This window comes from Bactrocera dorsalis, unplaced genomic scaffold, assembly GCF_023373825.1.
Source record: "Bactrocera dorsalis isolate Fly_Bdor unplaced genomic scaffold, ASM2337382v1 BdCtg164, whole genome shotgun sequence".
Classification (NCBI taxonomy): Eukaryota; Metazoa; Arthropoda; class Insecta; order Diptera; family Tephritidae; genus Bactrocera; species Bactrocera dorsalis.
Genome location: NW_026038215.1, coordinates 17309 through 43086, shown reverse-complemented (window position 1 = coordinate 43086; position 25778 = coordinate 17309). Strand labels below are relative to the sequence as shown.

Here is a 25778-nt window from a genome sequence, read left to right as displayed (position 1 = left end):
TAATTAGAAATTAGATAGGATGGCAACATTTCTGCACACCGCTCTTTATAAATCAGCTGATTTTCACAATTCTCCATGTTTATGCGCCTGACCACATGTTATCTGCAGTCGCCATATTGTGTGTTGTTTATTCGCACGGCACAAGTAGAATTCCTATAGCAAAACAACAAAGACAACTTGTATTCGTATAGCAGCTGTGAATAGAGAAAAACGTCAACAAAAGACGAAAATAAAAACGAATTTGATCAAATCAGCTTGTGATACGAACGGCTACATTTGTGCATTCGCGCTGTTTTATTCGCAATAAATTGTAGATGAAGTATCAAATTCAAAGAAAGTGAACAAGTTTGAAAACGGAGCAACAACAATTCAAGGATTATTGAAGCTGTTATTGAAAATTGAAAAGTAATTGATTTGATTGCGCCATACATTTATTGCTAAGTAACCTGGGTTTGATTATAATTACATTTCACCAATTAGCTGTGAAGTCGGTTTTGTTGTGGTGCCTGCGTAGTGTTCAAGCTGTGGAGCCACTCAGTTTCAGTGGAGGCTAGTGGATCGTGGCTATATACTCATTTATATGTACTTCTTTCTTTTGTGTACGCTTCGGGTGCATACATACTCGTATAAGCTTACAAACAACGCCACATGAATTGGTAATATTTTGTTTACAAATACGTCTATTTTCCGAAATACGCAAAATACTGTCAACTGCAAACCAGGTACGTACCTATTTGAAGCTCAATTCCATAGCATATATGCATAAATACGTATTGGGTATGCCATACAAAAACATTGACTATATACTTCATACAATTATTTATACATTATGTGTGAAATTACTTATGTACAAATGAATGTACAATGTGCTAGCCTTTGCACTTGCACCGCTAGTTCAAATGTGCCTGATCCAATAATTCAATAATTCTTAAAAAATTACAAAAAAAAAACGTTGACATCGGCTGTACCGAAACAAGAAAACCTTTCCGGTGCATTTGTTATATTTTACAAGTGTATAAAAAGACCTCTATCTTTATTTTAATCGGCCAGTTTGTTGGCAGTTATATGATGTTTGTAGATGTCCCATGTGAAAAAAATTCTTCTATATTGTAGCTTTGCGTTAGCATTGTTGGTAAAGCTATCCTGTCAAATAAAAATGTTTTATGTATCATATAAGAATTTTGATCGTTCAGCTACCATACAAACTACAGTGGCCCGATATCGGCGACTCCGTCCCATCGGTAAATTTCTTTAGAAGAAAGAACGTATGACAAGTTTCAGATCGATATATAAAAAACTTAGGGCCCAGTTCGCTTATGTACAGAGCGTCAATGTGATTATTGAGTAAATGGATAAATGCCCCCTGTTCGGCTTTAAGCGTGCACTCTGTAGGTACAATTAATTGATTTAGCTGATTCATGCTGATCATTTATAAATTTGTATAAATACATATATGTATATGCTTTATACTGTCTCCTACCTTTCCTTCTAGATGTTAAAAACTTTGGCTAACTTAATGTACACTGTTCAGGGTATAAACACCCAAAATATACGTCTTAGAATTTTTGTTTATTTTTAATATTGGCAATTTTCAGCTAACTGACAGACTAAAAGCAACGTTATATCTGTGTACAGAAGTATGTACTCGTACATTGGTTTGTTAAGACCCTAATTTCTTTGTCTTCAAATTTATATTGTTTTCAATAGCTTCTAGGTTCGAAAACGTCATTGATAAGGCTTTTGAACTCATGAACGAATGTACTTTAGTACGAAGGCAGTCCGACAAGTACTTATCCTACTCTGATGTTAACTCTACACTATTGACCAAGCGATGCTCCAAATTCCTTAACGTTTCATTCGTCCCCAATTTCGAATGAATTTCTCAAAGAATTTTAAACAAAGGGAACACACGGGGTCAAGTCATGCCACGATCCACGCTTCGTCTTTGGTAACGACACAACGCAGAAACTCCGCCGTATTAGTATCAAATATATCTTTTGAGATTCCTACTGTCTCACCTATCTCACTCTTCAATCGACTCATTTATGTTTTTCTAAAATCTGCAGGCACTTCCTCTCTAAAACGTGATCCAATAGCAATTACGAGTTATAATATATTGAAGTTTTCACAGTAATCGACTATGAAATTGCACTTTACTAAGTAAATTTCCCCTTAATTCCTCTTCCGATTACCCAACACCTTTGAACTCACACGTTATCTTTTGTTGGATGACTTCGATTCCCATTAATTTGTATTCTCCCCCCAAACGGGGTCTAGACACTGCGTTGTACATATGTTTACATTGATTTTTTGTAACTGTAAGGAAACAATTGATATACGACATAGTTCCACATTTAGTTCAAGATGACTTCATCATGGTAATGACGATATGATTTCACCTACGTTTGACTTACGTGAATTATACGATTATTATGTATTAAAAATGGTTGTCTTATCCTGAATATCCATAACACAATAGACGTATTTTGTGAACAAATGAAACAGAACATTGACGTTGCTATTATAATTGCCATGTACTAGGTAGCTGACGAGTAAAGTTGAATTGTGAAAATGTTATATATTTAATATAAAAATTATCCTAATTTTTGGTAAGTAATGTATAGCTTTAATTTTAAAAGGTACCTCTTATTTTTGTTATCATAGCAGTTATTTAAACCCTATTTGGGTAGCAACGTTCAAGTTTCTTGTCCTGGTAATTATTCAGATGATATAAAGCACTTATTGTGATCCGGACCAAGTGTTATACCTTAATGTTGATTACTGGAAGATGCATAACCTCGCTCTTTTAATCTTTATATATAAAAAGCACATTTCCCGTTATTTGTCCGCGATGGACTCCTAAATTACTGAACTGATTTTAGTGAAATTTAGCACATTGTGTTCAGTTCGAACCAACTTAGAAGATAGGATAGTTAAAACAATTCATAAATAAAGAATACAGTGAAAGCTCTCTTAAATGGACGCCCTATTAAGCGGACAACTCTATTAACTGAACAGAAACACTGGTAACCAGACATATTTAAAATTAAACCTCAAGTACAATCCCTTGGATTCTTATACCGACAATAACGTTTTCGCCTTTATTCGTAAAGACAATTTTCACTTGTTTATTATACATATGTATGAATAATAGTATGAAATACATATGTATATACCACAGCAACGCGTTCCCGGATCCCTAAACCGCGCTTTATTTCTCTCAGTGTTCGTCAAAAAACGTGCTTAGAGCGTTATGATCATTTCTAAATGATCACAGCCGAATTTGTTTTTTTTTTGTTTTTCTTTTTCTCACTTGATAATACAATCGGCTGATGGTGCTACTAAGAGCGAGAGTCTGAAAAGGAATTAGTACGTCGATGCTTCTCATAGTTTGTACACACATCATTAATATATATGTACATATAGTATATAAGTATATTCACACATGTAAGAGGCTCTAATTTGCCAAACTAATTCGCTTACAATACAATAATTCATTTCAACGAGAATATAAGCGTCATTTGATTGATATTGCAATTGTAACAAAAAGGTGAAACGAAGAAGAAGATCAATCAACCAAGCAGTAAACTACAACAATAAAACTTGCTTACTAATAAAGGGTGATTTTTTAAGAGCTTGATAACTTTTTTTAAAAAAAAAACGCATAAAATTTGCAAAATCTCATCGGTTCTTTATTTGAAACGTTAGATTGGTTCATGACATTTACTTTTTGAAGATAATTTCATTTAAATGTTGACCGCGGCTGCGTCTTAGGTGGTCCATTCGGAAAGTCCAATTTTGGGCAACTTTTTCGAGCATTTCGGCCGGAATAGCCCGAATTTCTTCGGAAATGTTGTCTTCCAAAGCTGGAATAGTTGCTGGCTTATTTCTGTAGACTTTAGACTTGACGTAGCCCCACAAAAAATAGTCTAAAGGCGTTAAATCGCATGATCTTGGTGGCCAACTTACGGGTCCATTTCTTGAGATGAATTGTTGTCCGAAGTTTTCCCTCAAAATGGCCATAGAATCGCGAGCTGTGTGGCATGTAGCGCCATCTTGTTGAAACCACATGTCAACCAAGTTCAGTTCTTCCATTTTGGCAACAAAAAGTTTGTTAGCATCGAACGATAGCGATCGCCATTCACCGTAACGTTGCGTCCAACAGCATCTTTGAAAAAATACGGTCCAATGATTCCACCAGCGTACAAACCACACCAAACAGTGCATTTTTCGGGATGCATGGGCAGTTCTTGAACGGCTTCTGGTTGCTCTTCACCCCAAATGCGGCAATTTTGCTTATTTACGTAGCCATTCAACCAGAAATGAGCCTCATCGCTGAACAAAATTTGTCGGACGTAAAGCGCGAAACACATTTCGAACCGAACACTGATTTTGGTAATAAAATTCAATGATTTGCAAGCGTTGCTCGTTAGTAAGTCTATTCATGATGAAATGTCAAAGCATACTGAGCATCTTTCTCTTTGACACCATGTCTGAAATCCCACGTGATCTGTCAAATACTAATGCATGAAAATCCTAACCTCAAAAAAATCACCCGTTATATGTATAGAAGTATGAGAACATTTTCAAGAGAGTTTTGAATTGTTGCCGTAAGCATATTGACTATTTTTAATTTTTATGTTGATTAAGCGTACGTGAGATTGCTTGCGAAATCTTCCCGTATACGCCACTAAACGTGAAATGTCAACAGTCAGTCGTCGGTGGTACTTGCGCGGAAGCTAATATATATTAGAGCTAATCTCCAGTTCCATATAAATAAATAAAAAATATTTTCGCCCATAATAATAATCTTTAGCCAGTGAGATGGTTAGTAAAACGTATTTTGTGTCATAAATACATACATACATATAAGTATAATATAAAAAGTGCAATAATTGCAACAACACACGCGTTCAGATGTACTTAGGTACATAAGTACATACATATATTTAGTCTACGCAACCGCTATCGTTTCCTTGTTTGCTATTTAATAACAACAAATTGTTCAAAATGAAATGTTGCTTGTGCTATTTCTTTTTATTTACTCAACTGTTTTGTTTTGAGTTCAGTGCTTGAAAGTAGATCTGTACACAAAATACCGCTTCAGTATCAAGTGAAACAAGAATTCGTGGAGATGAAAATTTGCCGATTTTTTTTAAATAATAACAATAAAATATCTTGTGCTAGTTTAGTTTAGTTGCGTATTAATATGTAATATCACATACTAATAATGTTATAATAAAAACTTTCGTCTCAAATTATGCTTAGTGCTTTGAAAATTATTAATAACAAACGACTTGACACTTCCAACAAAAAATGTACTGAGCGAATTTTATTACATACATACATATGTATATGTAGATATGTACATAAATATGTAAATGCTGAAGAGTCTGGTGTAATTCGAATATATGCTTGTATAAATGTATAAACAAAAACGTGTGATTTCGCATATTTGTTGTTGAAATTAATTATAAGTATTACTTGCGGAAGCATTCTCCGATTGTGTAGGTGCTTATTTACTCTGGAATTGAAAGTTCAAAAATAACTCGATGTTTCTACATTCTACTATACAAAAACAAAGAAAACACGTTAACACCTAGTGTGACAGCATAAAAAACATCGATTTTCGGGAATGTAATAAAATAATACTGTAACGATTGTTTTGAAAATTTCAAGATACATTTATACTTGTTTCAAGAATAAAAAAAACATTTTTTGTTTCAATTAAATGTTTTTAGAGAACTACAGTGAATTCAGCCTACTTCGTGCATGAAATTTAAAAATAACAAATTCTCGATAAACTAGAAGATATTCACCGTACAACAAAAAATCAAAAATTGACAAAATAGCGGCGTTTAAAAAAAAGTTAAATTTTACCCCAAATTTTGGTAGATTTTGGCCTGCGTTTAAAGATAAAGTGATAGAGCTGATTGATGACTTTGAAAGGATGAAATTTGAAAGATATAGACTTCCAAATTCTTCAAAAATTAGAAAAAAAAAATCAAAATTTCACTCTAAGTGTGCCCCTTAACTTCGGCTGGACCGAAGCTTTACTACCCTTTACAGTTACATTTTATCTTTATCTAGATTTGAGCTCGATATCTCAAAAAATTGTGGGACGTATTCGCGTATATACAGACAGACAGACGGGCATGGTTCATCAGCTCATTATGGTGGTCATTTATTTATATATATATAAAATAAATATATAAGGCTATAGGCTATCCAACATTTCCATCTGGGTGTTACAAACTTCGTGAACAACTTAAGAGTATATGTTCAGGATATAAATACTTTTGGTCGATTTATTTTTATGGCAATCCAGGGTATATACCATTAACATCCCATGCGATCTACAAATATGTTTCATATGTTTGGTGTTAGGTTGGGTTAGGTGAGGTTATACTGCCCGGATGCCTCGCCTTATATAGACCTATTAGGCCTAGCAATGCCAAATAGAATTTCAGGTTGAGCTGAAGTATTCGTCATATAGGACTTCAACGCTTTTTGATACCTTAAATAACCTTCATAACTCAAAATTCCAATATTATATAAAGATTTCTTTGAAAATGAGACCAAATTTTTTATATTTTTTTTATAACAAAGATAAATAATTTAGAACTTATTATTTAAATATTTTTTATTTTTACAAATATTTCTCTCTATATATAGAATTTCAATTCAGAATATAAAAATCGATGCTTGCTGTTTTTCAAATTTCTTACTGTGGATATTAATTTACAATTCTTTATATACCATACTTCTCAAAACAACGGTTATTGAACCCTATAAGCTTCTTTGCGCACATGTTTGCTGGGCAGCTGAGGGAATCTACATAAATCAAACATAAAATTATCTAAAGCTGTTTTTTCCTACATTCAGCATAACATGTATGTATGTATATCTACGCTTGTAGTCATGGTGCTATAATCAAAGAGAGTTATATGTAATATTGTCGTGGTAGCATCATTGGTCTCGCTGATAAGCGTGACACGTCAACGCTAGTGAGCAACCAACTCCTTTGTTTAGACCAAAATAATACGGCGTTATAAATTTGTCGAATTTAATAAATACCATTGATTTATTGCTTTCCGTCAAAGGCGGCTGATATCTTAAGAGTTTATATCTTTTAACAATATTATATTTCTTCGACGGCTTGCACATACACTTAAACTATTAAATAAATATATTATTATTAATTTTATTGCTGATATTAGTGCCAAAGTACATTTATTAATAATTTGCACATTTTTGCATACAATTTCATAGAAAATCCTTTTACTAAAACTTATTTGCAATACTACTACAATATGGCCTTTTTTGTAATCGTATGGCTTCAGACATTCATGCTGTATACTTAGTAACATTTATTTTTAATCCTCACTGATATGACATTTTTAATGAACTCTTAAAAATTTCAGAATCAACCAATGTTTTTCCAGTATTAATATCTTACTGTTGTCTGTCAACACTTTATATATGTATAGATGTATGTTTATATATATTGACTAATTTTATACAGCTAGACAAGCCTTTATCTAATCAAAGCATTTGGTAGCACACAATTTATAATTACACTTTGATGACTTCTTCAATTTACACACTTTTCGATAAAACAAATACTTCAACATACTCGTACTTTAACTAGATATATTTATATTTATGGTTTAAACTAGCGTTGCCGTTTTGGTCCGATCGGGCATTTGACTTCAACTACAAGGTGGTGATTTGACTTCAACTAAACGTTGCTTAAAGAGAGTGTATTGTATTCCTTGAGCGGTGTAAGTGTTCGACAGGAGACATCAAGAGGCATCCTTTAATAGTACCGAGTGCATCTGATACTTCTTCCTCTGCGTTTCACTACACCCAGGTAATCATTTCAATGCAGCGTGCTTGATGACCGGCTGTCTGATTGCCTAGAATATTGCCAGCAATGTTTGTTTGTCCTTTACCCAAGAGCTGCTGGCTCGCGACTTGAGGATTTTGTTGCAGCTCTGTACTTTGACATTAAGCTCGGTCGTATATGAAGAGAAAAAGCACACAGGCTGTCAAATGTGACGCCTAAAATCTGAAGGTCGTTGACAGTCGGAATTTTAACGCCATCGACTGTGATAATAAGAATCAGTCTGTACTCCTTCGTCCATGTCGTTAATATGATCGTTTAGTTGGGGAGAGTTTCAGACGCCTTGCAGAGAAAAAATGAGAAAGATCGGTACACAAAAATTTTGTCAAGTGGCAACACTGACATACACATACTCAGACTTCTATATTCTACTTTTTTGGTTTAAATTGTTAACTACCATAACTGAGCAAAGCTTACGCATTTCACTCAGATGTCAGTTTGTTGTAGCGACAGAAAACTGTCACTCATTGTCATTGATTTGGTCTTTTGCCGAAATTATGTTACTTTCTTCTTTTATATCAAAATTTTATTTAGTCAAATTTAACACTTTCAAGTGTCCACAATATAAGTTTGGTTTCCAAAACAGCAGTGATTTTAGTGGTGAGTGCAGAACTCATCAAGATTAAAATTAGATTGCTATTGGCGCTGTGAATTTTTTTGAATTATTAAAAATAACCGTTATTGCAACTAGATTGATTAGAAGTAGTGATAGGTGTGTTCTATTTGAAAACACCTTGTTTACACCCGTTGGAGCAGTTAAAGGAAGATAAATGAAAAACGAAGCCAGAACCATATTGGAAAAAACACTTCTTTCATTCAATTTTTAGCAAAAAGTAAACTAGATTTAATACTTTTTACAAATTCAATATATTTCTTACAAGAAATTGACTTTGATTGGTAATTTTGTATGACGGCTATATGCTATATTGGATCGATCTAAAAAAATATCTTGAAAAACAAGCCATGTCAAATTTCTTGAAGATGTTTTGTCAAATAAAATTTTTTTCCATTCAAGGACTCTATCGATCAGATTGTATGACAGCTATAGTGTTGCGACCTAAACAATTTGTTTAAATTTTGTTAAGATGTCTTGTCGTTCTTCACACAAGCACTACATTCCGATCGTTTAGTATACATACATATATGGCAGCCATACCTGTATTCTATAGTGGTCCGATAATGGCTAAATCGACTCAGCTTTTCATGTTGGTAATTTTATAGGATTTCCGCCGTTTCCTTCGGGGTATAACCGTTATTACAATGAGATAGTGTAGAAGTACTGATACCACTTATGTCCTTTATATTTTACTAAGACGGTGCAACAACCCGAAGTCATAAAACACAATTTTCTTCACAAATAACAACAAAAGTCAGGTTCAGCCAATAGTATATACATACATACATACATATCTACATTATCACAATCATACTTAGATGTATATACATACATACAACAGTATGAAACTAAAGTTAAAGATATACACTACGCCTATACAAAACTCCGTACACTCTGGTTTTCCTTGATTAACGCAATGGAACTATGAGTAATGAGTCTGAAGGAGAACTTCATTTAAAAATGCACATTGTAGGTGATAACGCAGCATGCATGTGCATTTAATTATACACAAACACATACTATGTATAAACATATGTCCATACATATGTATAATGTATTAAATCACTTCTATTTAAAATAATTCATATTGATAGCAGTGAACTTATATTCACCACTATGTTTCACCGATTAACGTAATATTGTGAAATTTTTACAAATGTACATAACATACATACATACATATGTACATATTTAAAATCTCTGAAATTCGAGCGAAAGAAGCTGCGTTATCTAAGTACCATTTACACATAGTAATATACTTATGTATGTATGTACTGAAAGTATATGACCTGCGCAATACTTCGAATGGTAAGCTACTTACTTTGCTGACAAAGATCAAACACTACATATACATATGTACATGTGTATGTGTGCTAAATTTTCAGCATCGATCTCGCCCAACGCGATATTCAGTTTGAAATGGCTATCATCAATGTTTGAACACATTCCCAATCAGCCCAACCCGGTCTCTTCGAAATTAGCGGGTCTCGCAGATCCCGCGACTACCTTCAATAATCATATACATATGTATGTATGTATGCATGCATCGAATTCAAGTTAGATGAGAAATAAATTAAACTAATATGATATTCTTATCTTTATTTCCGTTAGCTGTTAAAAATATTTTATATACATATAAAACTTGTTTTATTCCTCTAAATTATTGTTTTAAATAATTCTACTAGCCTACACTTTCACAAGTTGTCAACTTGTTTTAAATTTAAAGCGTTCGACACAATTCGCATTATATTAGCTGAATTCATTGTCAATGTCTATCTTATCTTGAAATAGTCAACAACTAGAACTGGGATTCAACTAAAGGGATTTACTTGTCATTTTGGTAATACCCTTCAATCACATGTACACATTCTCTCGAAGAAATGTAATATGTTGCCATGCTGCTTTTCTCCTAGATAAATAAATTGGTTGCTGAGGTTTATAAATTCAGGTAGTAAAGAGCTTCTTCCAAATATGTATGTAATCATTTAAAAAAACAAAAAGACTTCAGTTCCACCGAAGCTATAATACTCTTTAAAAGAAAAATTTGATTTTGACATACATATGTATAAAATATGTTGCTATAGTGTTCCAATCCAATTGTTCGGAAATTATATGTTGCCTTTGGAAAATAATCTATGCCAAAATTTTTCCATACAAGACCTTGATTTAGATCGATCAGTCTGCATAGCATTTATAAACTACTATCCGATATCGAGGGTTCCGACAAACGAGCAGCATTTTTATGGTGCCTCTGATGTCTCCTTCTGTTACAAATTTCCTAGCAAGCATAATATACATATACGTATACCCTGTGCAGGGTATAAAAAATGATTACTTTTTGATTTTCAATCTTATTAAATACTTAATATTGAAATACAAAATATAAATAAATAAAAATATTGACGTTTTTCATGTTGACAATTTGAATTTTTTTTATTTTTTAATTTATAATTTATAAATATTAATTATTAATTAAACTTTTCTAATTGCAGATTTTGAAAGTGTGCTTGAAATTCGTTCCAGTGTGCAAATAGGCAAAATTACACATTAACACCAACGAAATTCCAAACCAATAGCCAAACTATAAAAAAAACGGCATGATAAAAATATAAAATACATACTGCTCTCAAATACGTTCGACTGACAAGTTAAAACATTAGCTGTTTAGTAAATATTGAATGTGATAACTATATCTTAGAAATATAGAAACCAAGCAAAATACTACTACATACATATATTCTCATATAAATATAAGAAATCGCCTAATCCAGTCAAAATGAATAGCACTGGCAATTTTTTCGACGAGCAGCTCGTCCATATTTACACACATTTGGTGCATAATTATGTGCCAGATTTCCTACTCACAATGAGCAAACATTTTGTGTATACGCCGTGGGTGTTCTCCTTGCTGGGCTCGGTGGTCATCGGTCTAGCCGGTATACTACCGTTGATCATAATACCCACTGATGAAAAGCTTAAGGAGGGCGGTTACAAAGATCGTAAGTTAACAAAAACAATATTTAACATTTATTCCGAAAATAATTTTCCAAAATATTTTTCTAATACTAACCATTTTTGTTCGTAGCTGGTGAATCCAAATTTCTCAAAGTACTGTTAAGCTTTGCGGTCGGCGGCTTATTGGGTGACGTTTTCTTGCATCTCTTACCCGAAGCTTGGGAAGGTGAAAAAAATAGTATGTTTTCAATTATCAAATGAATATTTCTCAAATATCGTATTTTAACGATTTTATTTAAAATCCAGCTCCCTCTGAGCATCCTTCCTTACGCTCTGGCCTTTGGGTGCTATCGGGCATACTTATTTTCACCATAGTTGAGAAGATATTCTCTGGTTACACCAATGCCGATGAAGAGAATCCTCAACCAAAATGTGTGGAAATCGCTAATTGTTTATTGCGCAAAACGGGCGGAAAAATTCCCGACGGTCATAACAATTCGGAAGGCTGTGTGGGATCATGTGACATTGAAGATGTACCCAATGGCTGCTTCTTACGTGAACGAGAACAAAAACAAAAAGAACAGCCCAAGAAAGTAGCAGGCTATTTAAATTTAATGGCCAATTCCATTGACAATTTTACACACGGCTTGGCGGTTGCGGGCTCATTTTTGGTTTCCTTCCGACACGGTGTATTGGCAACATTTGCAATTTTGTGTAAGTCTAAATTACTAATTTAATTGTATTTCTCTTATCAATAATGTTTATGTTTCGTGCAGTGCATGAGATACCCCACGAAGTTGGAGACTTTGCCATACTTTTACGATCTGGTTTTAGTCGATGGGATGCTGCACGTGCCCAGCTTTTAACCGCCGGTGCCGGTCTGATGGGTGCGTTGGTTGCGATTGGTGGTTCGGGCGTCACATCGGCAATGGGTAAATTTACATTTGCTTTTACATTTTCATTTTATATTGATAATATGAACTTTCAGAGGCGCGAACCTCCTGGATTATGCCTTTTACGGCTGGAGGATTTTTACATATAGCATTGGTGACAGTATTACCAGATCTCTTAAAAGAAGAAGAGAAAGCTGAGTCCTTGAAGCAGTTGCTTGCGTTGATATTTGGTATTCTAATAATGGCTTTTATGACCGCATTTTTTGAGGCGTGAGGGCTGTAAATGTTTAAAAACCCAAAACATTTGCAAAATTTGTTGTAGCACTTGTGTGTGTATAAAATAAATAAGCCAAAAATAATGTAGCTGTACAATCCCGTAATACTAATACCAAGCAAGGAGTACAATATAAACCACATTTTATTTGGCATTATCTGAAATAATTTTTAAAAAATAGTAGAGAGCAAATACACAACCAAGTGCATAATTTTAAATTTAGTTGGAATCTGATTTGAATTATTGCAAGGACACACAAGCAAAATCACTGTGTACCGAAATGGTATTAAAAGTTATACAAAAATTGTTAATATATTTTTTTATATTTCGCCAAATTCATGATTTTACTTACATTATTGTATCTCTCATTTTACAAAAACTATTTTGGCGATCAAAGTCGGCCATATGGATTGCCTACAACATTTATTTGTGTAAAATTGTTTTAACTTTCCTGAATTTAATATAAAATAAATTTACTGTTTCAAAATTTATTAAGTAGCAATTGTAAGAGATAGTTGAATTAAATATAACTGTAATGCAAGTAGATCGATATTCAGTTCATTTGTGATATTGATCCTTTTAAAAATTCTTTAAGAAAATGCCATTAGTTATAAACGACTAAAAGATATTATGTGTGAAAGATGACTTGATTATCAACCACTGTAAATACAAACATTCATAAATATACTACTATGAGAAAATAATAGTAAGACTGTGTTTATAATTTTAAAATTCTTTTTTATTCTTCAAAATCTATATCTATGTCATAGTTATCCCCCTTGGGCCCCAATACACTTGTGCCAACCTTCCTTTTTCAATCCTCCAAGCCATCATTGAAGTCAATTTCCGGAATACCCTCCAATGGGGGTAGCGGCTTAACGGCCAAGATTAAATCAAGACAATTTTTGATACCCTGTTTTAAAGAAACCATAGTCCAGTTAGTTCGTCCTGTATCGAACAGAACAAACGGTAGTGAGAAACGGCTATTGGGCAGATGAGAGAAAACTCCCCAGCCACTCTTCCAAATAGTTTTTAACTGAAAATTACTGTCTCATGTGTAGTCGGAAATTCTAGGCGTTTTTCAACAATAGTTCGCCTCAATTTGAAGAGTTGTTGCCGATAGCGTTCCCCATTAATGGCTTCACCCAACTTTAGAATAGCATATTACAGCACGCCTTTTTGATTCCACCCAATACATAAGTAGCATATCTTGTCCCCATGAATATTCGACTTTTACGTTGATTGGTCAGTTTGGACAGGTTTCAAATATGATTTTTTGCGTTTAGGATTGTCGTAAGATATTCGTTTTTCAGCACCTGTCACAATCTGATACAGAAACGACTTAATATTAAAGTAATGAAAAAGAACGGCCCCGCAAAAACATCTAAGATAAATTATAACAAAAAAAAAATAAGAATTATAAAAACAGTAATCTTTGAAATGTTCGCGCGACATAAATGTATTTAATAAATGGTATACCAAAAATTTCAGGGACTGGGTATTTTTAATTTTGTGATGTAGGCAACCCATGTACTTCATTGACATTCCACTGGTTATTTTGTGTTATTTGTACATATTTTCCAAAGTTCGTGTGTAATACCGTCTATCAAAAATTGCAAGGACTGAGAAAATTATCTTAAAATTACCTAAAAACAAGATGCCGAAAGACAGAATTACAATAATTGAGCGCATTAATAACACGTTATGAAATTGGCCCTTAAAATCTCAAATCCTATTGGTAATTGAGATCAAAAAATTTGTGAAGAAATTCTTGTTCTAGCGCTGCGCTTCGGTGCGTTATCTGCAGTCTGCGGCGCCTGCAATGAGCATTGCAATGGGTCGTATAAGGAACAAAAAAATTTGGCTCTATTTCGATAGAATATCAGATTATGCAGCACGTTGTAAGAATTGTAAACTTAATTTGTCTTGCAAACACACTTCAGCTAATTTGGTGCGTCACCTGTATTACAAGTAGGTCGTTTTCAATTAATATATTGCTCAAATACTTCACCCAATGTTGGTGGCCATATTTGCCCACAATTTTATCAATTCACAGACACCATGTTGATGCGAGCTACTATGGTGCAGAACAAACTGGATTTCTTAAGCATAAACGTGGAAGAATAAATCAAAGATCTGGTGTTGCGACCGATGTTTCGCCTCCATATCTAACACCAGTCGTCACTACAAATGACACATTTGATCCGCTTGAGGAAATAAAACAAGAAGTTGTACCCTTGAAACTTGTGCGTTGCGATAGATCCGACGAAGATCCTGATGTTGATGATGACACGGTATAATAATTATGCCATATGCTTCCATTAATACTTAACATCTTTTACATTAATTATTTACAGCGTTCGACACATGAATATCAAAGACCAACTGCGTCTATGTCTTCACCATCACAACATACGCCGTCAACAGAAGGTTCAAATGAAGATATTAGCTGTGATTATGCTATCGATACACATCATGCTAATGAAGAGGAGGCAATTAGCAAGCAGCTATTTTTGGATAACCCACATTTTAAAGAAAAACTTAAAGCAGAAACACGATATTTTAATGAAATGGCTGAATTAGCACGTGCTAAAAGAATTATGATCGAATTGCAAAGTAAGAAGCTGATGTTAGAAATGGAAACTATGCGTTCCAGCTGACTAGGCCTTTTCAATAATAAATACGTTATTAGCAATTCCATAATATATTGCTTAACATGAGTGTTATATAAAATTTAATGTTTGGAATTTACATGTATTTCCCCCTTTTAATATAAACATTCTGCTATTACTATTAAACTTTAACCATATTAAACTCAACTAAGATCTTATGTATTTTTTTTTAATATTTTATATGTTATTATTTTCACTAAATGCTGGAGGTCGACGTCTGTACATTAGGCATATCAATATTCACATGGTAAGCGGTATCGTTTGAATTTATGCTTAATAGACGATCTAACTCGATTCGAGCTTTCTTAGCCTGTAATGCTGTAAAATACTTTTGCATACGATAATAACCTGCTTTTTCTTTAAAGTATTCAGTTTCCATACGTAAACGTTCTTCATTTAATTTCCGTAATCTACTAGTACCAGTTGACATTTTAAAAGTTCGATCTGGTGATGCGTCGACACTGGAAGCAGCGGATAAAGGTCGTGCGATAGGATAATTATGCATCATCTATAAAAAAAATGTGTATATGTATATATTAATTTTAAAGTGCACATAAAAAAATATATATATTTAATTTGTACATTAGGGTCGAAAGGATCTTCATCACATATAATTTGACCAGCCTGATCCTCCTCTATTATATCATCGAATGTCGTGTGGTCCTTTTTCATATTCCCATCATTGTATTCTATTGTGAATTCTCCATTTTCACTACGCCAATTATCCTCATCATGGTCGTATTCGTAGTCATCTGTTTCTTCACAAGCATCCTAGCAATAATAAATAACCCATATTCATTATGGAAAGGCTACAGTTTACAATTAAAACGAAAAGGCTTTAGCTAAAAAAAACTTACATCTAATCCTAAATTTCGTCTTCGTCTTCTGTCGCGTTTAACTGGAGGACTCGACGTTATTGCATGCGTTGTTGTGAGGTGTGTGCGTATATCTTTAAAATCCTTATCATCAAAGACACTTTTACACATGGTACATTTAATTTTACCATCTTCTGTGTGCTCACAATGTTCCCATATTAAAGTGTCATCAATTTCTGCAGCCTCTTGTAATAATTCACCGAACACACGCGTTTGTGTCACAACCCCGTGCATGCGATGTAAATGGCGTTGTAAATTACTTGTGCCTTGAAAGGATAGATTCTTTTTACAAAAACTACAACGCACCACATCTGGACCAAGCCGTGTACAAAATTTCCAAACAATGCTTGTTGCCGCCGTAGATCTTCTGCGCCGCTGCGCAGCTGCCTCTTGATCATCCTTGGAATCTGCTATTGCGTTATCTTCATCGCCGACATTATTTAGCCTAGCCTATTTAAACGTATTCATTAAAATATTTTATTAACACAAAGAAAAGGAGGCTCACTGTTTCACTCTCCACACGTCCAACGATATTGTGTCTACGTTGTAAATGTGTTATTACATTTGCTGTACCATGAAAACTCATAACCTTTTTACAAAGTTTGCAACGAATTGTGTGCCTTGACAGTTTTTCACAATAATTCCATACATAGCTGCTCCCCTTTCGCTCTTTGCGTATACGCCTTCCTTCGGAATTGTTTTCATCTTTCACTTTAATCAGTTCATCATCGCAACTGTTCATTGTAGAATCTAGTTGATTGGATGAAATAACTGCCACGAATTCTTCCGCATCATCCATAGTCTTTGCGCGACACAATTCTCTACTGGTAATTACGTCTGAGTGTTTACGCCTTAAATGTTTTGTTATATTTGCAGTATTTCCACCGCCAAAATATAATAATTTATCACACAAGTGACAACGTGCGTAACGATAATCTTCTTTGGTACAATACTTCCATATAAAACTACTGCTTGGCCGACCTACTGCACTGACAGGTGCACTTTCTTGGGTATCCTGTAGGAAAACATTCGGTTAAGAGAAACATTTATGTTTTTCAATAGCTAAATAATTTTACCCCTGTATCGCTGCTCCTGTTAATATCATGCGCAGCAAACAAATGTCGAGCCAAGTTGCTGGTTTGTTTGCTTACACTGCTTCCACAAATTAAGCACTCTAATGAACCGTTGCTGCTATTCTCTAAATGGCGGAAGTATTTCCATACAAAGCTGGACTTTCGTTTCTTACAATTTCCGATATTCACATAATCTTCTGTTGACTCCGGTTCAATGTGTTCTCCATGAATGGATATATTTGTAAGCTGCTCTATGTTCGTTTCTTCAGCAGAATCAATTTCCATTTGTTTGATTTCCCCAGCTTACGCTGCTTTGAGAAAATTAATGCTTTATATCACTTAATTTAATCATATAGGCATAACAATTGTAAATTAAGCTAGCAAATGATCAAAATACACAAACTAATTTTTGACATTTTAACAATTATTATCGATATACATATATGCATTATCTTTGGCGCAGACGCCAAAAATAGTGTATGTATTGAGATGCATTAATGTGTTTAATTTTTACATATTCTTAAGTATTATAAAATGTTAGATTCCATTTTTTTTTTAATTTGTGTGTTTATTTTCCAACGATTAATTATTTTGATTATCCCAGAACGATACGTATAATAAATAGTGCTTTGTAATTTGTCATATTTCGTTCAGAAAAAATAATTAAATCTCTTTGTAATAAAAACGCAACCCTGGTTGGAGACTCTATATAAAAAGGTGAATAGTATTTTCACCAAAGTGACATTTCATATATTTTGTTTTCAAATCATTTACAGCTGAGCAAGGCATTTTGTTTACACATTCGTTGATGCTGCAAAACGTTATTACATTATAAATAAAACAACTAAATTATAAACTTATGAATTATGTCTACGGTTAGCGCCGATTATGAAGATCAACAAACCGATATAAGCTTAGGCGTGCGGAAAAAAGTCAGCATTGTATGGCGATATTTCGAAAAGTTAGACAGGTTGCGAGTGCGCTGCAGACTCTGTCGCCATGAGCAAAACTATCAAGGCACAACAGGAAATATTTTACGGCATTTGAAAAATAAACATAATATTGACGCCACTCTTAAAGGGCAACAAGCTAATCCCAACATGGCTAGTAAATTCGTAAAAGAAATTGAAGAAAAGTCAAACGGCAGAACGGTGGACGAGGTAGGTTATACATGATATAATTGTTATATATATTTCTAACAATGGCCTAAACAGGATTGCAGCGAAAGTGATTTTCTTAAAATAGAACCCACAGATGTAAGCTCCTCAAGTCGAAGAGTAGATGATATGAAAAGTAAAGACACACTTGACGAAGAATTGGATCCATATACGGATAATGCTTTGGTAAACAATTTATTAGTAATATTGCTGCTGCTATTTAAAATAATTTATTAAACTGTTTCAGTTTTATAATTATGTTGAGGATCCAACGGGTAAGAGCAATGGTTTAAACATGGACGGAAATAAAAAATTAACCGCTGAAGAAGAGCGAATAATGGCTGAAATAGAATATTTCCGTGAAAAAGCTGGTTACTATAGGATGCAAAAGAATCTCGTAGCGTTACAAGCAAAAAAGATTAAACATGAACTTAAAAATTTATAACGATTTTGGATCGTTAACATTTTCGGAAGTTATCCACCGTCGACAGCACAAATATGTTTTAGGTTTTTCCAATATTATACAATGAACTAGAATAAGGTTGATCGTAAGATTATGTTTTTCTGTTTTTGCTTTTGTATTCATGCTTCAATATATTTTTATATAAAAGAAATATGAGAATCGCTTAAACCAATAGCCTTAATAGTTATTAAACCTTTGTTTTTGGCAGTTAATAAAATTCTGAATTTTATTTGCTTTAAGTCAATTTTTCAAATAAAACGGTAAGTACTAATAGAAAGTGCTAAAATTTAATAATAAATATAGAAATACAAAGTAGAGAAATTTTCCAACTACAAAAATATATGTAGCTAAACTTTGAGACAAAATTCGTATAACACACATTTGTTTCGCTCCGTGTATACCTCAAGCTGATTTGTTTTCGAAACACCCTGTGTTCAGTTAGAATCCAGGGATGTGTAGGTAAATATTTATTTATATTTACAATTTTTTGTTGTGTCGCATCTAATTGTGAAACATGGGTAAAAAAAGGCTAATTTCTTTATTAAAAGTGTAAAAAAGTCTTACCATTTTTATCTATAGAACCTATGCAAGATGTGAAATATATTCCACATAAATCAAAGGCGGAGGATAAAAGTTCAGTGTGGTATTATTTTCTGGTTTCTGCTTGTGGAGGACCGACAGCACAGTGCAAAAGCTGCAATAAAGTATTAAAGACTTGTTTTGGATCTACCAAAGGCCTCTTAACACATTTAAAAGTATATTAATGTAAAAAATACACAATGTGGTACTTAATACTAACATCTAATTATTGTTATTTAGTACCACAAAATCGAGTTGGAAAGAAAGCCAGACAAACCGCCCCAAAAGGTAAATAATTCATACACTTGGAATGACTCCATATTTCTCCATTTAAGTGATGTGCAAAAAGTAAAAGCATTAAACTTGTACACAAGGGATGATTTAAATGAGATTTGCTGTAAGGAAAATAGTAAATAGAAGCCTTGCAAGATCGATTATAAGATTGTACTTGCATTGCATACCTTAAAATGGAATATGAGAATGTATTAATTTTAATATTATCTAATTGGTTTTTTTTAATAATTACATGAAGTATTTATTTATTATTTTAGAAATCCGCCAAAATAGCTCCGCTTAAGCCAAAGTATGAAATAATTAATGGAAAAATAGCTCCTCCAAGTCCCACTCGAAGTAACAATTCCTCAATGGCTTTCGACGGTGACATAAGTAACTTATACGAACGACAAATAGAGGTATACAGTTCTGGTTTCCAATATCATTTTGTTTTAACTTTTATTAATTGACAGTTTGTCGATGGATATCTAATCGACAATCCATTTGTACATGAAGATATTGATCAAAATATTGAACAAAAGCCACCAAAGATGCCGAAACGTGAAGACTCTTATCAAAGAAACCGTAATTTAGAAGATCTAAAAACCCGCGTGGAAATTCAATGCATGCGAGCAAAAACAGCGTATTTTAAAAAACAAATGGAGAATCTTGATATAGAACGATCCGTTATGTTATTAAAAGCGAAAAAGTTGGAGTTGGAAGTGGAACAATTGCGAAAAGAGGCCCAAGAAAGCACATTGCGAATCGGGCCAAAATGATTCCGAACCATTAGAAATATAAATATATATTATATATGTATTATAAAATTTATATTTTGTAAACTAGTACCGACTAACTTCAATTTAAATTTGTAAATTAAGTACAAAATTGACAATGAATTATTATTTTCAACCAGCACACACTTCACGGCTAATAATTAACTCCATTATTAAACACTTTGACGTTGATTAATCGGTAGGTTGAGACTTAAAAGTAAATATTTAATAGGTAGGCACATTTTTACCTATATTGTCAATTTAACGTAGATTTAGTTATTTCGTTTATAATAATAATAATAAACAAATTTTTGAAGTCCATATATAAATAGATACGTATGGTAAGTGATAGTAGTTGTGTTTTTATTTACATTGCATAAATACGTTAATTTTTTAAAAAATATGTTTTATATATATTATATTGTTTTGGTTATATTTGTTTTGTTTTTATATTTTGAGTTTGCCATGAATTTCGTAACACCCTGAGGGAAACGTCGGAGACCCTATAAAATATATATAAAAATGATCAGTATGATGTGCCGAGTCGAATTAGCTATGTTTTCCTTCCGTCTGCCTGTATATACGTGAACTAGTTCCTCAGAGATATTTGTTTCCTTTTCCAGAGGTTGCACATTTGTCGAAACCGCCAATATCGGCACATAGCTGCCATACAAACTGAATAATCAAAGCCATGCCCTTGTATGGAAAATTTGTTTATTTGTCAAAAAGTCAAAGCAACGTTACAATCCCGAAGAAATTGTTTATATCGGACCACTTTAGCATTCAGCTGCCAATCGAACTAACCGATCAAAATCTAGTATGGAATCTTTTGTATTTGCAAAGGATATTAAAGCGTCTGTGCAATCGAATTTAACATTTTCCTTGTTTTTTTTTTTTTTAACAACAGACATGAAAAAATAAATACGCAGTTTAATTGTAGAAATTGTCATTTCTAATATTCAAAATATTCCTATAGCTATGTATATATACATATGTATATAAGTAACATAAATGCGTGGCCAGGAGAATGTTGAAGCTTATTGGTTTGCTGGTGCAATTGCCAATACCACTGCACAAATCATAACGCATCCAATTGATTTGGTACGAATGTTGGTTCAGTCAAATGCTAAAAAAGTATCGTCACGAGATATTGTTAAAGAAATCTTGGAAAAACAAGGTCTAAAAACTTTAAGCACTGAGCTCGTAAACTAATATTTGCTTAGTAAATTATAGGAATCTTGGGGTTTACATTTAGCTTGCGGACCGCAACTCAAAGACAAATTGTCTATTCGATAATGCGTTTTGGTCTCTATGAAATGGGAAGACGTGCAGAAAGCTCGGAACATTTCTATTATAAGGCCACAGTGGCTGCAGAAAGTGGATTGGCCGCGGGTTTCTTTGTCACGCCTTTCGATAAAATGAATGTGCGCATGTGTACAGATATTATAAAATCGCCGGATGAAAGCCGAAAGTATGTACATACTATGTCTTGTAGATTCAAATGGATATTAGTTTAATGATTTTGGATTGATCAACTCCAGGTACTCATCAGTTTTTAATGGAGTCATAAGTTCGTATAAAAAAGGTGGATTATCTAAAGTGTACAGATGCGCCTTTATATCCTCGGTGCGCGGAATGCTTATGTCAGTGGGGCAGTTGGCGGTTTATGATGAGGTTGCCAAAAAGTGATTTCTTACATATGAAGTAACAACTAATTTTGATTTTACCCATTTCATGCTCCAAATATTTTGCCTTAAAGCTCAGAGAAGTATTTTTCAAGACCGAGCGATTTAAGGAAAACTGGCATTCATGCTTCATGGCTTCATTGATAGCGGGTGGGGTCACCACAATTATAATAACACCCGTCGAAGTGGTTAAACTAATATTTATGGATGCAAGCAGATATCAATATCGAAGTAGTTTGGATGTAATGCGTACGCTTGTACAAGTCCACGGCTATAGGGGATTCTATCGTGGAATATTTGTTTCTTTTCTGCGCATTGTACCGTCTACCTTGCTAACTTATTTACTCTACGAGTGGATATGTCTGGAATTCAATTTAGGCAGTTGAGTATTAACATGTATCGCTTCGAAGCAAAACAAATAACAGTGCTTAAACAGATTGTTTTAGCGATTAGTTTTTTGAAAAATCACACCAACGGGTATACGTAACCGGAATGAAGCCGAAATTGTATCAAAATTATTTCTGGAATGTTTTCTGTTTTTACAACAACAACAAAAATATTTATACTACAATATTAAATACAAGCCAAAAATAAAAATCACATTATTGTTAAGTAACTTTATGAGTTGTCCTTATTTAGAACACACTACATTCGATTAAAGAAAAGTCAGAAGTCCGTGAGCTGTGTGCAACTGTGAGCTATCCTAGCTAAGAGTGTCAAACGAAATTTTCTGTTATTTCTGAATATTTGAAGTAATATTTTTAAAAATATAATCTATTTAATCACGTACTTATTTCACATACATTTATATAAGATATTTTCTAAACAACTAAATAAACGGGAATGGCCCATAATACGGATAGCACCAATGACTTGGATAAAATCCAAAGGGAGGATCATGATGACCGTTCAGCAAATGTGACAACTTCAAATCCGTCGCTCTACGACAAATCACAATCGCTAGTAGATATTGCGAATAATACTTTTAAAGAACTATGTCGTACTTTAGAGAATGAACAATCCAAATTAATGGAATTAGAAGAGCGGCGCAAAAAACTCCAAGAAGAAATGCAACGTCTCAAGCAAGAGATTGAGGAAGAGAAACATACATACCGCCTCAACTTGGTAGAGTCTTTAACAGAGAATGCGGAGGCAATGAGCGCGAAGAGTATGGAAACTGATGAAGGTGAGTGCAATATAAGCACAAATATAGGCTGAATCTAAAATAATAAAAGTTATGGTTACTTTTGATTACGTTCAAAATTTCGTCCAGATTCAGGTTCTGAAATACAAAACAAATTGTATACGTGTTACGAAGCCGATGAAATAGCTAATGCTACAGGAACATCACCTGCCAGCTACTCGGCGGATGAGGATGATAACAAGCATCCCAATGAGATTGCGCGCAGTATCCAGAAAAAACTTCAGAGCGTAGTTGCAGAGTGCGTTATTGAACAATGTGCTTATGATGAGCCAGCGCTTGAGGTATGTGTATTTTTGGAATAATATTGTTACATTTTCCTTATTGTGTTTTAATATTTTTAGACCGAAATTTTGGACAAACCCTCTACTTGAAGACGGTGCATTTTTATGTATATTTGTATTTTTATAATCCATACAAATTTTGTTGAAGTATTGTATATTTTATTTCTTAAAATATTTACAATAAATTAAAAATCATCTACTTATTTTGTACAAAGATATTGTGGTTCAGTAGCTTTGCAAGTGCATTGTTAAGCTTGACAAAATTATCGCTTTCATGAGTGTATGGGGAATGTTGAAGTTGGTGTTTGAAAGTCTCTAAAATCGTTTTAACGATCTAAATAAAAAAAAGTTATATAATTGATTCGCATTGAAGATGTTTGCATTTACTTATACGGTTACCTGTATGATTTCAAAATCCAGCTTATGAGTGATTATAACTTCCATCAACACAGACGTAAACTTTTCGAGAAATGGTATTAAATGTGGAGCGATTATTTGTAAGTCAATTGGCAAAATACAAACCAAGTAACATTTATGCATTTCCTAAAAAAATGTTAGTATTGTAAATAAAATATTTCTTTGTCTATGTAGTTCAAAACCAACCAGTAAGAATTTCTGCGACATTTCTTTCTCCTGCATTAATTTATATGACTCCACGTTTAACATAGTTAGAATGCTTTTAGCCCACCGAAAAATTGTGTAGGAATTATTGGTTGCACAAATATTTCGGCAATGTTCTATCGATGAAGGAATATTTAGGCCAGCTTCGCAACAAGCTTCGATTTCCTGTTGGTTTATTGCAAAATATGCCGCCATTTTAGAGACTTGTTGCAAATTACATAGTGATATCTGACTATTGGAGGCCATTGTTACATTTTTAATGGCTTTTTCCATTAAATCATCAAGTTGGCACCACTACAGGTAGATTCGCAATTAATTGAAATAAAATTTTCAAATAGAATATATATGAATACATTACATTAAAGCTGCTTAACTCTTTACAGAAGTTTAAACATTTATGTAAACATTTCCAAACATCTGCTGCTGCATCTGCACAGTCCATAAAATCAATATCTTTGATTGCTGACTCGTAAATGACACCATGAATATTTTGTTCTTGAATATATGCGAAATTCTGCAGGAAAATTTAGAATATATTTTATAAAAAGCTTATAATACTTGCTTCATGGTTACTTACACCACTTTGCAATATCATTGCAAATATTAATATACCAATTCGTTTGCAGGTAGGCTCGTGGCTTTCGCGTACAGTTAGACCCACGGATAAGCAGAAATTAACCCATCGTCTTGGAAGCGTTTGACTCGAATATTGTAACTAAGAATAATAATGTTCAATTTTACTTGTTGGTGATATTCTTACAATTTCAATTAAACTATTTGAAGAACAAATTCTTTTTAAATTACCTCTAAATATCTCACATATCCATGCAAGGAACCCAATTGTTTTTTCCATACATCCTTTTTGAATTTGCTTTGGTAAAATTCAAACACAATATTTTCCACATCTGCTATATTTACTGGAGTATGTTCTTGTAGGATACTGTTTGCATTCCTTTGAATATTTTCATTTGATAAGCGATAAATTGTTGACGCAGCGTTAATCTCGCACAATAAGATGATCACATTCGCAAATACCTTTATTTTTTAAATAAATATGTATATAGTGTTAAATGTTTAATATTTTATTAGTATTTATCTCATACCTCATAAGATTCTTGATCTTCTCCACCAAAAATCCAGTGCCGGTTTTTTTGCAATAGGTCGTAAAGGATCGGTAATTGTATTTCCAAAGCATTTCTGTATGAACCAAAATGTTCGCTACTTAGAGGCACATTATCCAAATCCTCCTTTAAAGCCGGAAGGAAACATGATGAAATTAATTCCTTTAAATATTTTAAATGTTCGGCAGAACAAGGCATTTTAATTTTACACAATGTACTGTTTTATTTTCATATACATATGTATGTGTATTTTGTTTACAATCACCTTACCTAAGGGTACACATACACTGCACTATTTTTCATGTCATAACATTTGCTTAAAAACATATATTAACCCAGCGAAAGCATCGAAAA

The 25778-nt window shown here is 33.3% G+C and overlaps 8 protein-coding genes across 13 annotated transcripts; 6 read left to right on the top strand and 2 right to left on the bottom strand.

Annotated features, from left to right (window-relative positions):
* Nucleotides 1–111: 111 nt before the first annotated feature.
* Nucleotides 112–13350, top strand: LOC105233186 (zinc transporter ZIP13 homolog). Of its 4 annotated transcripts, XM_011215169.4 has the most exons (7): nucleotides 112–405; nucleotides 481–722; nucleotides 11015–11521; nucleotides 11608–11715; nucleotides 11784–12191; nucleotides 12254–12409; nucleotides 12466–13350. In XM_011215169.4, exons 3-7 carry the CDS (start codon nucleotides 11299–11301, stop codon nucleotides 12642–12644), a joined length of 1074 nt encoding a protein of 357 aa, XP_011213471.1. In that variant the 5' UTR covers nucleotides 112–405; nucleotides 481–722; nucleotides 11015–11298; the 3' UTR covers nucleotides 12645–13350. The 4 variants fall into 4 exon arrangements, with proteins under 4 accessions (XP_011213471.1, XP_049317880.1, XP_011213473.1 ...); XM_049461923.1 differs by having other exon boundaries at nucleotides 118–722; XM_011215171.4 differs by lacking the exons at nucleotides 112–405; nucleotides 481–722 and adding an exon at nucleotides 4676–4827.
* An 849-nt stretch (nucleotides 13351–14199) lies between these two features.
* LOC105233188 (uncharacterized) lies at nucleotides 14200–15467 on the top strand. Of its 2 annotated transcripts, XM_011215174.4 has the most exons (3): nucleotides 14202–14615; nucleotides 14701–14938; nucleotides 15002–15467. In XM_011215174.4, the coding sequence occupies exons 1-3, from the start codon at nucleotides 14467–14469 to the stop codon at nucleotides 15302–15304; spliced, it is 690 nt and encodes a 229-aa protein (XP_011213476.1). In that variant the 5' UTR covers nucleotides 14202–14466; the 3' UTR covers nucleotides 15305–15467. The 2 variants fall into 2 exon arrangements, with proteins under 2 accessions (XP_019848369.2, XP_011213476.1); XM_019992810.3 differs by having other exon boundaries at nucleotides 14200–14938.
* A 38-nt stretch (nucleotides 15468–15505) lies between these two features.
* LOC105233187 (uncharacterized) lies at nucleotides 15506–17691 on the bottom strand. Its single transcript, XM_011215173.4, has 5 exons — nucleotides 17268–17691; nucleotides 16697–17206; nucleotides 16174–16641; nucleotides 15899–16087; nucleotides 15506–15824 (listed from the first exon to the last, which is right to left on the bottom strand). The coding sequence occupies exons 1-5, from the start codon at nucleotides 17547–17549 to the stop codon at nucleotides 15513–15515; spliced, it is 1761 nt and encodes a 586-aa protein (XP_011213475.2). The 5' UTR covers nucleotides 17550–17691; the 3' UTR covers nucleotides 15506–15512.
* A 331-nt stretch (nucleotides 17692–18022) lies between these two features.
* Nucleotides 18023–19101, top strand: LOC105233189 (uncharacterized). Its single transcript, XM_011215175.4, has 3 exons — nucleotides 18023–18424; nucleotides 18479–18607; nucleotides 18669–19101. The coding sequence occupies exons 1-3, from the start codon at nucleotides 18131–18133 to the stop codon at nucleotides 18864–18866; spliced, it is 621 nt and encodes a 206-aa protein (XP_011213477.2). The 5' UTR covers nucleotides 18023–18130; the 3' UTR covers nucleotides 18867–19101.
* A 210-nt stretch (nucleotides 19102–19311) lies between these two features.
* On the top strand, nucleotides 19312–20812 carry LOC105233190 (uncharacterized). The gene is made up of 5 exons (XM_011215176.4): nucleotides 19312–19402; nucleotides 19464–19639; nucleotides 19704–19751; nucleotides 20015–20155; nucleotides 20210–20812. Exons 1-5 carry the CDS (start codon nucleotides 19399–19401, stop codon nucleotides 20513–20515), a joined length of 675 nt encoding a protein of 224 aa, XP_011213478.2. The 5' UTR covers nucleotides 19312–19398; the 3' UTR covers nucleotides 20516–20812.
* LOC105233191 (mitochondrial dicarboxylate carrier) lies at nucleotides 20768–22761 on the top strand. Of its 2 annotated transcripts, XM_049461928.1 has the most exons (6): nucleotides 20768–20853; nucleotides 21489–21689; nucleotides 21746–21983; nucleotides 22054–22186; nucleotides 22272–22578; nucleotides 22634–22761. In XM_049461928.1, exons 2-6 carry the CDS (start codon nucleotides 21524–21526, stop codon nucleotides 22648–22650), a joined length of 861 nt encoding a protein of 286 aa, XP_049317885.1. In that variant the 5' UTR covers nucleotides 20768–20853; nucleotides 21489–21523; the 3' UTR covers nucleotides 22651–22761. The 2 variants fall into 2 exon arrangements, with proteins under 2 accessions (XP_049317885.1, XP_049317886.1); XM_049461929.1 differs by lacking the exons at nucleotides 20768–20853; nucleotides 22634–22761 and having other exon boundaries at nucleotides 21519–21689; nucleotides 22272–22583.
* An 81-nt stretch (nucleotides 22762–22842) lies between these two features.
* On the top strand, nucleotides 22843–23880 carry LOC105233193 (hypothetical protein). The gene is made up of 4 exons (XM_011215181.3): nucleotides 22843–22949; nucleotides 23012–23383; nucleotides 23471–23682; nucleotides 23743–23880. The coding sequence occupies exons 2-4, from the start codon at nucleotides 23041–23043 to the stop codon at nucleotides 23770–23772; spliced, it is 585 nt and encodes a 194-aa protein (XP_011213483.2). The 5' UTR covers nucleotides 22843–22949; nucleotides 23012–23040; the 3' UTR covers nucleotides 23773–23880.
* On the bottom strand, nucleotides 23820–25665 carry LOC105233192 (uncharacterized). The gene is made up of 7 exons (XM_011215179.4): nucleotides 25407–25665; nucleotides 25108–25338; nucleotides 24881–25018; nucleotides 24662–24817; nucleotides 24286–24597; nucleotides 24082–24225; nucleotides 23820–24016 (listed from the first exon to the last, which is right to left on the bottom strand). Exons 1-7 carry the CDS (start codon nucleotides 25620–25622, stop codon nucleotides 23879–23881), a joined length of 1335 nt encoding a protein of 444 aa, XP_011213481.3. The 5' UTR covers nucleotides 25623–25665; the 3' UTR covers nucleotides 23820–23878.
* Between the last annotated feature and the right edge of the window lie 113 nt (nucleotides 25666–25778).

What these genes read in the sequence shown, in the direction of transcription:
- LOC105233186 (XM_011215169.4), top strand. Translation starts at nt 11,299, where the DNA reads ATGAATAGCACTGGCAATTTTTTCGACGAGCAGCTCGTCCATATTTAC. An exon ending in GGAGGGCGGTTACAAAGATC is followed by an intron (nt 11,522 to 11,607) that starts GTAAGTTAACAA and finishes TTTTGTTCGTAG; the next exon opens with CTGGTGAATCCAAATTTCTC. An exon ending in TTGGGAAGGTGAAAAAAATA is followed by an intron (nt 11,716 to 11,783) that starts GTATGTTTTCAA and finishes TTTAAAATCCAG; the next exon opens with CTCCCTCTGAGCATCCTTCC.
- LOC105233188 (XM_019992810.3), top strand. Translation starts at nt 14,534, where the DNA reads ATGCAGCACGTTGTAAGAATTGTAAACTTAATTTGTCTTGCAAACACA. An exon ending in CTGATGTTGATGATGACACG is followed by an intron (nt 14,939 to 15,001) that starts GTATAATAATTA and finishes AATTATTTACAG; the next exon opens with CGTTCGACACATGAATATCA.
- LOC105233187 (XM_011215173.4), bottom strand. Translation starts at nt 17,549, where the DNA reads ATGGAAATTGATTCTGCTGAAGAAACGAACATAGAGCAGCTTACAAAT. An exon ending in ACAGGAGCAGCGATACAGGG is followed by an intron (nt 17,207 to 17,267) that starts GTAAAATTATTT and finishes GTTTTCCTACAG; the next exon opens with GATACCCAAGAAAGTGCACC. An exon ending in GACGAAATTTAGGATTAGAT is followed by an intron (nt 16,088 to 16,173) that starts GTAAGTTTTTTT and finishes TATTATTGCTAG; the next exon opens with GATGCTTGTGAAGAAACAGA.
- LOC105233189 (XM_011215175.4), top strand. Translation starts at nt 18,131, where the DNA reads ATGTCTACGGTTAGCGCCGATTATGAAGATCAACAAACCGATATAAGC. An exon ending in ACGGCAGAACGGTGGACGAG is followed by an intron (nt 18,425 to 18,478) that starts GTAGGTTATACA and finishes TGGCCTAAACAG; the next exon opens with GATTGCAGCGAAAGTGATTT. An exon ending in CATATACGGATAATGCTTTG is followed by an intron (nt 18,608 to 18,668) that starts GTAAACAATTTA and finishes AAACTGTTTCAG; the next exon opens with TTTTATAATTATGTTGAGGA.
- LOC105233190 (XM_011215176.4), top strand. An exon ending in GCCTCTTAACACATTTAAAA is followed by an intron (nt 19,640 to 19,703) that starts GTATATTAATGT and finishes ATTGTTATTTAG; the next exon opens with TACCACAAAATCGAGTTGGA. An exon ending in TATACGAACGACAAATAGAG is followed by an intron (nt 20,156 to 20,209) that starts GTATACAGTTCT and finishes ATTAATTGACAG; the next exon opens with TTTGTCGATGGATATCTAAT.
- LOC105233191 (XM_049461928.1), top strand. Translation starts at nt 21,524, where the DNA reads ATGCGTGGCCAGGAGAATGTTGAAGCTTATTGGTTTGCTGGTGCAATT. An exon ending in AGAAATCTTGGAAAAACAAG is followed by an intron (nt 21,690 to 21,745) that starts GTCTAAAAACTT and finishes AGTAAATTATAG; the next exon opens with GAATCTTGGGGTTTACATTT. An exon ending in AGTTGGCGGTTTATGATGAG is followed by an intron (nt 22,187 to 22,271) that starts GTTGCCAAAAAG and finishes TTTGCCTTAAAG; the next exon opens with CTCAGAGAAGTATTTTTCAA.
- LOC105233193 (XM_011215181.3), top strand. Translation starts at nt 23,041, where the DNA reads ATGGCCCATAATACGGATAGCACCAATGACTTGGATAAAATCCAAAGG. An exon ending in GAGTATGGAAACTGATGAAG is followed by an intron (nt 23,384 to 23,470) that starts GTGAGTGCAATA and finishes AATTTCGTCCAG; the next exon opens with ATTCAGGTTCTGAAATACAA. An exon ending in ATGATGAGCCAGCGCTTGAG is followed by an intron (nt 23,683 to 23,742) that starts GTATGTGTATTT and finishes TAATATTTTTAG; the next exon opens with ACCGAAATTTTGGACAAACC.
- LOC105233192 (XM_011215179.4), bottom strand. Translation starts at nt 25,622, where the DNA reads ATGCCTTGTTCTGCCGAACATTTAAAATATTTAAAGGAATTAATTTCA. An exon ending in GATATGTGAGATATTTAGAG is followed by an intron (nt 25,019 to 25,107) that starts GTAATTTAAAAA and finishes TATTATTCTTAG; the next exon opens with TTACAATATTCGAGTCAAAC. An exon ending in CAATGATATTGCAAAGTGGT is followed by an intron (nt 24,818 to 24,880) that starts GTAAGTAACCAT and finishes ATTTTCCTGCAG; the next exon opens with AATTTCGCATATATTCAAGA.